At 50.2% G+C, this 10,914-nt stretch overlaps 1 protein-coding gene across 1 annotated transcript; it reads left to right on the top strand.

Moving 5' to 3' along the window:
- Positions 1–11: 11 nt before the first annotated feature.
- On the top strand, positions 12–10,914 carry BCL2L11 (BCL2-like 11 (apoptosis facilitator); the record flags this gene model as incomplete). Its single annotated transcript, XM_014962389.1, has 3 exons — positions 12–210; positions 5,394–5,506; positions 10,109–10,914. Coding segments are annotated over 3 exons (402 nt in total), but the record flags the coding sequence as incomplete, so codon positions are not given.

Below are 10,914 nucleotides of genomic sequence, written 5' to 3'. Positions count from 1 at the left end.
CGCCGCGGGGCCCGCCCGCCAGCCCCGGGCCCTTCGCCACCCGCTCGCCCCTCTTCATCTTCGTGCGGAGGTCGCCGCTGCTGTCGCGCTCCTCCAGCGGGTACTTTTCCTTCGACGCCGAGCGCAGCCCCGCGCCCCTCAGCTGCGACAAGGCCACGCAGACCCCCAGCCCGCCCTGCCAGGCCCTCAGCCACTGCCTCAGCGCCATGGGTAAGATGCCGGGGGGGGCGACGGGGTGAGCGGAGGGAGCGGGACCGGCCCCCGGGGGCTCCCCGCCGGCCTCCTCATCGGCACTGCCCTTCCCCTCCTCGCCCTGTTTGTTTTCCCTTCAAAAGATGTGGAACGCGGCGTTTTATAGCCGCGCACCTGCGGCGGCACCTCTTGCATCCCCCCATCTCTGGTGTTTTTTTGGGGGTGGGGGGGGGTGATGGAGCAGGCTGCTGCTGTGCCGGGGTGGCACCCTGCCCTGCCCGGGCACCCACCGGAGGCTGGTGAAGAGGCTGGAGCCCCCGCCGGGGCCAGCCGTGGGGTGTGTGTGTGGGGCTGGCCGGTGTGGGGCTGGCAGCGGGGCTGGATGCTCGCCCAGGCACTCAGGGTGTGGGATTTTTGCAAGCTGGCGGGGCCTGCCGAGCAAACACGCTGCTGGGGAACACCCGCCCGGGTGATGGAGCAGGCTGCTGCTGTGCCGGGGTGGCACCCTGCCCTGCCCGGGCACCCACCGGAGGCTGGTGAAGAGGCTGGAGCCCCCGCCGGGGCCAGCCGTGGGGGGTGTGTGTGGGGCTGGCCGGGGTTGGGCTGGCAGCGGGGCTGGATGCTCGCCCAGGCACTCAGGGTGTGGGATTTTTGCAAGCTGGCGGGGCCTGCCGAGCCGGCCGCCGTCTTTTTTTTTTTTTTTTTTTTTTTTTTAAATTATTACTACTTTTATTCTTTCCTGGGATGCATCAGCCCCTGCCTAGGGAGGAGGGGGCAGAGTTGTTCAGTCCGGCTTCCTAGTCTAGGGCTGGCTTCTGCAAGGCTTTATGTGCTGCTTTTCTCCGTGGGGTGTGTGGTGCTGCCAGGTAAGTGACTTCTTCCTGGCTTTTTTCCCTCCCGTTTCTTTCTCAGCCAGCCACGCGGTGTCATAGGTGCCGGGGTCACGGAACTCACGCTTGTTTTGGTGAAACCCGAAATTGGTGCTTGAAAGCAGCGTGGTGGCAGGCAGGCGTGTGTTTACATGTGGCTTACCTGGTGAGACTGGGTTGAAGCCTCTAGTGGTGGAGAAAACATGCCCGCTGGAGCTGCTCAAGCTATCCAGCCATGCCTTTCCCTTCCTGGGATTAATTCCCCTTAATTGGAGGAAACCTTTTAACTTCTGCTGGCCAAAACTGGGGAAGGTAGGAGCGAGACAGGTACCACATCGCTAGCACTCCTCGGGAGATAACAGACACCAATTCCAAGCTTTACATGATCAAGACTTCTTTTCTTTTATTTTTTTTTTTCCTTCTCTCTAGTTAATGGCTGTGGTTACAGCTGCAGAGGACTTACTGTAATATGCCCTTAGGAAAGATTTTCTGACATTATTGCAGTAATTACAGCTTAATGCAAATTTCACAACCTCGCAGAGCGCAAACACACATGGCACAGGCAGGCAGGGATGCTGGGCTTCCTCAGCAGGGAGAGCTGCAGCCAGTGTTTTAGCAGTGACTGACTGGTGTTTGGTTTTTTTTTTCTTTTGGTGGTCCAGGAAGAAATTGAAGTTTTCCCTGACTTTTCTGAGCTGCTGCTTTTTTCATTGCCAGAGGAAAGCTTTTAAAAATGCTGGTTTTACTGGAGCCTTTGTTCTGTTATTGTTGCTAGGGGCATCATCCTAAACAGCTATAAGCAAATGGAAAATACTCAAGCTGTGTAAATGGGACCCCTGGCTACTCTCAAGCGCGGTTGAGCTGGGAACACGAAGCTCTGTTTTATTCTCCAGTCAGGGGCTGCAGCTCCCAGGCTGTCACCTCTGCGGGGCTTGCCTTGATGAAGGTTTGCTCTGCACACCTCTTCCTCAGTCCCCTTGCCTTGGCAGTCTCCTGCCGGATGTGTGCCGTTAAGTTTTCCGCACGGAAACGGGTCAGTCCCTCTGCAAGGAAGCAAAGGGTATAATTTTTTTGTTTTGTTGGTTGTTGTTGTGTGTTTAGGTGCTGATTTTTATCTCTCGTAAGGCACTAACTGCGGGTGGCAGAGATGGAGGAGAGTTTCTCTAGTAAGCATAAGCATGTGGCCTTTAATAATAATAATAAACAGGCGTTTCCTGTAAGCAAGAGCAGTTTGTGTGCGATAGGTCCTCTCAGCTTCTCCTGTGGGCAGCACTGGACTGTTTCCAAGGCTGGTCGAGCAGAGCAAGCTCATGCTCTGCCCTCAAGCTGCCTCTTCTAAATCTTATAAAACCTTCCCCGAAGTTGTCAGGAATGATGGCCCAAATAATAATTAAGCCCTGAAAGTGCCTCTGCCAGACAAATAAAGGTGGAGGCAGCCCTGGGAAACTACAGGATGCCTGTGGGGGTGTGAGCTGGAGGGAGATTTGTTCTGGGCATAGGAGGTGGTGGGCAGTGATGCTTTGAGCTGTCTTGCTTCTTTGTCAGTGCAAGGAGGTACAGCCAGCCATCTCCAAAGCCATTTTTTGGGGGGGGGAAATGAGATGAAGGCAGCAAGGGGGTGTTCTTGGATGAGGAGTGGGAAAGGTTGCAGTGCTAGCTCAGTATATTTGTGGAGATTCTTTTGGGGATGAGTAGGAGAAGAGCAGGGATGAGTTTATTCAGATGTGCCAGGGAAGGTGTGGAGGAAAAAAGATGAACCTGCTTTTTGCAGAAGAGTATGGCAGGGGTGGTGGTTGCCCTTCTGGGAGTCCTCACCATGAGGTCACCCAAGGCAAGAAGCCCACCCTTCGGTGGGGTTATGTGAATTTTAGGCCGATACTTCAAGTCTTTGGCTCTTAGCAGGAGCTAAGAGTTGGGGTTTTTTTGTTCAAAGAGTAGCTCTGTCTAAAAGCACAGGAGTGCAGGTGGGTTTTGGGGATGTATTTGGAGCAGGCACATGCAAGTGCTCTGTAAATGTTTTTTCCCAGTGCTGTTCTGATTCTGGTGTGTTTTCCTGCACTGTAGAAGAGGGGACAGAAGTAGTGTGAACCTGTCATAGTGTGTGAAGGAGGTGCCCTGGGTGTAGTAGGTGAATTTAAGGGGAAACCTTGAGCTAAGGAGCTGGCAGTGTTGTTCCTGTTGTGCTCATTTCAGAGCTGCTGCCATTTTCTCTCTGAGCTTCGTGTGTAGTTCATCTGAAGCCATCCTCCAAGGAGATTTTCTGCAGGGGATTTGGATTACCGAGCCTGGGAGGCGGAGGTGCAGTTTGGGTTTTATGTTTTGTTTTTGGGGTTTTTTTGGGGGGGAGTGGTGTGTTTTGGTTTTTGGGTTTTTTTTACTTCTAAGCAGGGACTACTGCATCATCTTTTGGGTCTGAAGCATCCTGTGGGCTAGAGAGAGATGCAGGCATCCCGGGGGTGCCTTTCAGGTTGTCCTCATCCCCGTGGCAGCCGTCTTGCCGGCAGTGGTGGGTAGCAGCTTGTGGTACGAGTGGGGGCCCCCCCTGAAAGCACCTCTGACAGGTTTTGGGACCAGTTATGACTGGACCTTTTTGTCACCACTGTTCAGCAGCGCCACAGAAAGTCCTTTCTGAAAACCTCAGCCCAATTTCACTCTCAGCCACCAACCCCAGGCTTTGTGTCTCAAGTGGATGAGCTCTTGGGTTGGGTGCAGTGCTGGGGCAAAGGGAAAGGATGGAGAAGGAGCTGGACCTCTCCCCATGCAGTTTACTGTGCATCCCTGGATCTCTGCATGTTTTTGTCCTTTCTCTTTTTTTTTTTTTTTTATCCCACCCCCCCAGCTTGGCTCTTCCTGGGAAAGGCAGTCTGGGGCCAGCTCTGGTGACAGTGGTGGGATTTTGGATGGTCACCCCGCCCCATCTGAAATCCTGTTTGCGTTCCTGGAGCTCTGGGGTGGAGTATCGTGAGGGCTGTGCCGTGTTTCATTCAGCAGAGAGGAAAATAAATAAGCTGGGGCCATCCCTGGGCAGGCGGTGGGTACTACTGCGCTACTACAGCATGAAAACAAAACACATCCTTGAGCCAAGTAGTGCTAGTTTGGCTCAGAGCTGTATTTTCCAGTCAGGTTGGAGCCAGACTTTTATTTAAAATTTTTTTTTTTTTTTACTGCCCCACTAATCCTTTGAATATTTTGAGATTGGAAGCTATGTCTATTCCCTTGTGATTCCTTCTAAGCTGTCGTGCCAAAATTCACTGTTTTGTTTTGTGCAGTGAGTTTTTTTGGGTTGTATGGGGTTGTTTTGGTTTTTTTTTGTTTGGGTTGTTTGTTTTTTGGTTTTTTTTTTTTCCCCTTAATGGTCTGATTCTTGCTCAGATCCCGTGCTCGGGTTTGCAGGAGGGGAAAGAGGTGACCCAAGTACCACACAGGGTCCTGCCTGGGTCACAGGCTGCTCCTTTCTCCCCCAGCTATTTAGGGGATTGCATGGTGGCTTTATCACATGGCTAATGACTTCTTAAAATAGAGACTAAATTAGCTATCTGTAGTACAGTATAATTGGTGCTCTAGCTCTTTTTTTTTTTTTTTTTATTTCTTTCTTTTATAAGCTAGTACTGTTTTCTTGCATTGGGTTTATTTTCTGCTAAAGTGCAGGAAGATGCTGTTTGAGAGGTGAGCGTCCCGGTTCCCTCCTGCGGATGGAAAGTCCCTCAGTTTGCTGGAAGCACGGTTTCTCCTCATACAAATCCAATTGTGGCTTTCTTCTCAGTACGACAAAACCAATCATTTTCATTTTCTCGTTGAGCACTTCAGAACTGTTTGGGGAAGAAATGTGAGAATTCAATTAAACTATCCAGGCGGAGGTTTTTTTAAGGTTAGAGAAGAAGTTGATGATGTGCCTGCAAGAAAAGAAAATTATTTAGAAAGGCGGGGGGATAGAAGGTTTTGCTAGTGTGAGAAATTGTAGAGTGGCATCTCAGCATTCCTCCCTATTTAAGAAGGGACCATTGCTTGGATGTGCCAGAGTAGATGCTCCTAAGGGAAGCCTATAATTAAAAAATGAATTAGTAAAAGCCTAATAATAATAATGTAAAAAATAATAAGGAATAGAAGCCTCTCCTGTGATGCACATCTTACACAAGTCCTACTTGCACTGCATACCATGTGCAGGCCCTAGCAGCCTGGCACCTGCGCAGCTCCTAGGAACTGTATTTAAAAAACACTTAAATAGTAATAATAACAAAAAAATAGCACTAGTCCATTGACTGTTGCCAAGTTTAATAGAGTATTTTTGTTGTTGTTCCTGGGTTTCAACTGCTCCCCTTTTGTTCTGTTCAGCTTCCCGGTGGCAGTCTCACTCGTTAGCAGAAGATGTACAGCCTGAAATCTGGATTGCACAGGAGCTGCGGCGCATTGGAGACGAGTTCAATGCCTCCTATTGTCCAAGAAGGGTAACTTTCATCTTTTTACTTTCCATTTCTTTACACACGGTCTCTAAAAGGGAAAAGCTTAATCATCTCTGGAAACTAGTTCTGCGGTAAATGTTTCGTTCACTCAAATGTAGAAAAGGATGCGCGGGTGGTTGTGTTCTCCTGGACACAGGCGGATTGCGCTGCCTGCGCTGGCGAGTCAGCTGCTGCTGCAGCGTCATTACACCAATTAAAATAACCTTTCAACTGGGACTTGAGGTTTTCTGGTATGAATTCTGCAGTATCTTTCGTAGCGCTCAGGGCCCATAAAGCGTGTTGCTGGATTGGGACTGGACCTGACAGTAATGAGGAAGAAACCTCTAAAAATTGAGGCAGAGAAGGTTTGGGTGTGTTGGGGTTTTTTTGGGGTGGCATCAGGAAGAGTCCCTCTGGAAGTGGTGCCCAGCCAGGAGTTAGGGAGCGGTTGGTGTTTCTAGAAAAAATGAGCAGGGAGCAAAATGTAGTGGGTTTCTGTGCCCTGCTCCCAAATTCCTGCTGCCAAGGACTGTGTGTGCGTGGAAGTGTAGTTGCAGATAAGAAACAGGGAATGACTTGATCTGTAAACTCTCCTTTCTTATAAAAGAAATCTGCCAGAGGTGTTTTGAAACATGTATTTATAAGGCTGTAAACTTTCTCACCTTTGAGTGTTGCAACAAAAATAGGTGGCATTAATGCAAAAAAAATAAAAATAATTGCAAAACAAAACCAGCCCAGAGACATGAAGTAAGTGTTTTCAGAAGAGTATCATTAGCCATGAACTTGCTACTGGAAATGTTCTTGCTGGCTGCGTGTCTGTGCATGTGGCTTCTGATCCATCGATCCGCCCCTGTGCTTGTCTGTGGGAAGAGGAGTCAGAGGCACGTTGGGCAGCAGTGCTGGTGATGAAATGCTGACTGCCCGGATCTCTATCCCTGCTCCCTCGCTCGTGAGTCACTCCTGCAGCGTGTGTCCTCGCTGCTCCCGGGGGCTCTTTGGCAGATGCCTGGAGGCAGGGGCTCTCCCCCGAAACGCTTGCCAGGGTGCTGTGATCTGGCTCCTTCTGCACACCCTCTCTGCGCTGCCTTGGTGGTGACTTCTCCATTGCCTCTATTTTCTTTCCCAATGCTCTGCCTTTCCTGCCCCACAGCAAAGTGGAGATAAGCTGCGTTTTATCCTGAATCCAGAATGTGCACCTTCTGACTTTCCCCCCCATCCAGGCTGATCCCTTGTGATGCTTTTTTTGTCATATCCAGGCTGATCCCTTGTGATGCTTTTTTTTGTCGTTTAAAAAATCACAGAATCTTCTAGGTTGGAAGGGACCTTAAAGAGATCATCTTGTCCAACCGTCAACCTAACTGACAAAAATAGACACCCACACAACAAACAAGGAACATCATCACTAAACCAGACCTCCCAGCACTACATCAACCCGTCTTTTGAACACCTCCAGGGATGGGGCCTCAACCACCTCCCTGGGCAGCCCATTCCAATGCCTGAGAACCCTTTCGGTGAAAAAATTTTTCCCAATATCCAGCCTGAACCTCCCCTGGTGCAACTTGAGGCCATTTCCTCTCATCCTGTCGCCTGTGACTTGAGAGAAGAGACTGACCCCCACCTCTCTACACCCTCCTTTCAGGGAGTTGTAGAGAGCAATAAGGTCTAAGGACATCTTTTCAATGAATCTAAGCCAATCCTAGCGGTGTTCAGAAAGCTGAAGGCCCGTGGTAGTGGTGAACTGATCCAGAAGGGCTAGCAGCAGCACAAAGTGCTGTGCCATCTCTTCTCTCTCTTGGCTCTTATAGCGGTGCCTTAAATTTGCAGCGCAAGCAAGTCCTTGGAGTGCCTTCTGGGGACAAGTTTGTGATGAGCAGGAATGTCCTCCCCACACGATCTCGTGGGTGCTGCCCCAGGTGGGACTTTTCACGTTGGAAATCTGTGCCAGGCACATCACCCTGTCCCATACAAAACCACGATCCGTGCTGCCTGCTGGGCAGCATAAGAGGGCATGAATTTAAAATTCGGGGGGCTGAGGAGGGGCAGGAGAAGACCTCTTTTCCCCATGGACGCAGGAGGGTGAGTGTGAAGCTGGCAGCAGGACAGGGCGCAGGTGCCCAGTCACAGAGCATGGTGCAGGTTTGCACAAGGTGGTTCTCGGCACCACGGCTGAGCTTCCAGCTTTCTGCACAAGGGAAAGAACTGAAGCACAAGAGTTACCTTGTCCTGCTTGCTAGATGACACAAGCAGAGGCTGTCATGCATGACCCTAAAAACAATTTGTACCTGGCTTAATTAGCATCTGACGAATTTTCACTTTGTTGTGCCTAAAAATGTGGAGGTTTCAGAGCACTTAAGCAATTGGCATAGAATTATCGTCCCTGAGCCCTGCTTTGTAGAAAGGTGTCTTTTCCTTCTGCAGGTGGTCCAGCTGCCGTGGAGAAAAGGTGGTCTCTGCAGAGCTGGAGCCCTTTGGCAGGAGGGGTCGGCAGGAGGCCTTACTGGCACGCCTGGCTCTGCTGCTCGCTGGGGTTTGCCCTTTAAGCCTGAGGTTAGAAATGGGGAACTGAGAGCCCTGCCAAAACGCACTCGCTGGGCAGGTCGGAGCTGTCAAACGGGTCGGAGCCGCGTGTTCCCCATCACGTTCCCTGTCAGCGCGCCCCGCGCATCGCCCCCCTGGGGACCGTGTCTTGGGCAATAGGATGGGAAGGCAGACAACTTGCCATCCAGCACCTCTTTGCCCCAGTAAAGCTTGTGGGTCTGGCGAGTGGAGGTGGCCATGGGACCCCCCAGCCATGGAGGTGAGCTCCACGCTGAGGCTTTTGCCGGCAGAGGGTGCATCGCTTGGCCAACGTCGCATGCCCCAAGCTTTGCTGCCCACACCTGACCTGCCTGCAGAGGTGGAAAAAGTCTTGTTTCAACTCCCTAAGTTTATTTTCATGGCTTTAAGCTGGAGGGGAACAGATTTAGACTGGAGATTAGGAGGGGGTTCTTCACTGTGAGGGTGGTGGAGCACTGGAACAAGTTGCCCAGGGAGGTGGTTGAGGCCCCTTCCCTGGAGATATTCAAGGTGAGGCTCGACGAGGCCCTGGGCAACCTGGTCTGGTTGGGGGTGTCCCTGCTGACTGCGGGGGGGTCAGACTAGATGGCCTTTGGAGGTCCCTTCCGGCCTGGGCAATTCTATGATTCTATGATTTTTTTTTATACCTCTTTAATAAAGAAAACCTAATTTTGGCATTTCTTTTCTATTCTTCTCTAAGTCTGTTGGCTTTGGGGGTTTTTTTTCCTTCCTCTCTGTTGTGTTGGTGATGGGGCAGCGTGGTGGGCTTAGCGTTGTGCTCCTGGGGGCAGCTCCCTGGTGGGTAAATCCAACTGGTTTGAGGACCCAGTGCCCTGCTGGGAGATGCTTGGGCATCATCTCCCCATGGCAACAGCGTCCTGCTGCAGGACTGCCTGCCTTACACCTGGCAGAGGGAAGGGCAGTTTGCATATTGGTGTAAACAGTGTAATTTCTCTCCAGGGCATGCACGGGCATGGTTTTACTGCACTAAATATAGCCCTAATTGGGTTGCTTTGGGATGGTATAGAGAGGGAGAGGGTGGGATGTTTGGGCAGTTTGTTCACCCTTAAAAAAAAAAAAAAAAAAGGCTTAAAAACAAATGCTTGTTTGTGATTGCTCCTTTTTCTATTTGTTGTGTGCTGTTGTGATCCAGGGGGGAGTGTTTTGCTGCTGCGTGCAGCTTGGCAGGTTTTGTGAATGAGGTGGTGTGTGTGCCTGCAGCCTCTGAACTAAAATCCACGTGTTGTCACCACGGGCGAGGACCTGTCTGTGCAGACACCAGCACTGCTGTCCCCACTGAGGGATTTTTATATTTATTGTATTATTTTTACTTTTTCCTCTCAGCCTTTCCACCCTGTGATTTTTTTTTTTTTTTTTTTTTTTTTGCTAGGTTGGTTAGCAGGGGTAAACACACAAAAGAGGCAGCTGATATGTCTGCTTATTACTTGAATCTCAAGTGTCTCACCATTTAGTCTTCTTTTTTTTTTTTTTTTTTTAAAACCCCCCTGACTGTGCCAGCAGGGCTTACAGCTCCTTTGTCACCTTTCAACCCCCCGGCAGCATTGTGTGCCCCTCTATGTCCATGCACAGGGACTTTCATGTGACAACCCCGTTGCCCAGCACTGTGGTGGCTGCCTTTAAGGCAAATATTTCACTGAATTTTAGAGTTGGAAGGGACCATAGAGATCATCTAGTCCACCTCCCCAGCTGAAGCAGGATTGCCTAGAGCTAGAGCATGTTACTCAGGAGCATCCAGGTGGGTCTTGAAAATCTCCAAGGAAGAGGACCCCATGACCTCCCTGGGCAGCCTGTTCCAGGGAACAGGGAATGGGCAGATTCAACCATTTGAGTATTGCAAAGCTTTTTATTGAAGGAAAACATGAAAGGTTGCAGGGTTTACTTACTTTCTTCATAAAATGCCTGATTTCACACCTCTGAAATATTTGCGTGGCACCACACAAGGTGTCTGTAGCACAAGGGCTTCGCGCTGGAAATCAAAGTCACGGTCTTGTTTGTTTTTCTTTTCTTTTTTTTTCTTACCTTTCGTTTTAGGGTTTCTTGGATAACCAGGCGGGAAACCCCCAGATTGTCATTCTGCGCCTCCTGCGTTACATCATCCGCCTCATCTGGAGGATGCAGTGAGCGCATCCTGACCTGCGGGGACTTGTTTACTTGTTGGGAAATCCCAGGGAGGACGGACGGACGGACAGACAGACGCAGGGCTCCCTGTGCTGCCCGACTCCTACCCTGCCTCATCCCAGGACCTGTGGCTGTCAGATGAGGGTGGACGTCCCACACCGCACCTGCTGGAAACCTCCGATGCAGGACTTTGTCAGAGAGTGGCGTTTACTGTGTTTCTTTCAACTCTTATTATTTTTTTTACTTTTCTGGTAGAGTCTCAGAGGAAAAAAAAAAATTCAATGGCAGTGGAATAATGTTTTTTTTTGTCATCGTTTCTGGAAACCCGTCGGCTCATCTGGGATAAACCCTGCAGCGGGGAAAAGGAAAACCTGAGCCAGCTGATGGGCAGAGCTGCCTTAGTTTGCCTCGCAGACCTTATTGCAGAGACTCGTGGAGCTCTCCCTGCTCCCTTTGCCTCCTGGGCATTTGCCCACAAAAAAAGAATGGCCGTGATGGAAGAAGGGCAGAGGGATTTAAATCAGCACTTCTTTTACCTGTAAATACCTAATGCTACCCCAAATCCACCTTCATTTGCATCATGCAAGTAGCCTATTTCCTGCTGACTGATTTATTTTTTTATATATATTTTTTTTCTACACTCTGGATTTCAAGACTTAGCTGCCAGACTCCCGGGGTCCAAAATATCACAACCAACCAACCAAACAAAAAAAAAAAAA

Source organism: Calidris pugnax, unplaced genomic scaffold, assembly GCF_001431845.1.
Source record: "Calidris pugnax isolate Ruff unplaced genomic scaffold, ASM143184v1 scaffold147, whole genome shotgun sequence".
Lineage (NCBI taxonomy): Eukaryota > Metazoa > Chordata > Aves > Charadriiformes > Scolopacidae > Calidris > Calidris pugnax.
Note: the sequence above shows the minus strand (reverse complement) of the source record. Positions and strands in the feature narration are given on the sequence as shown.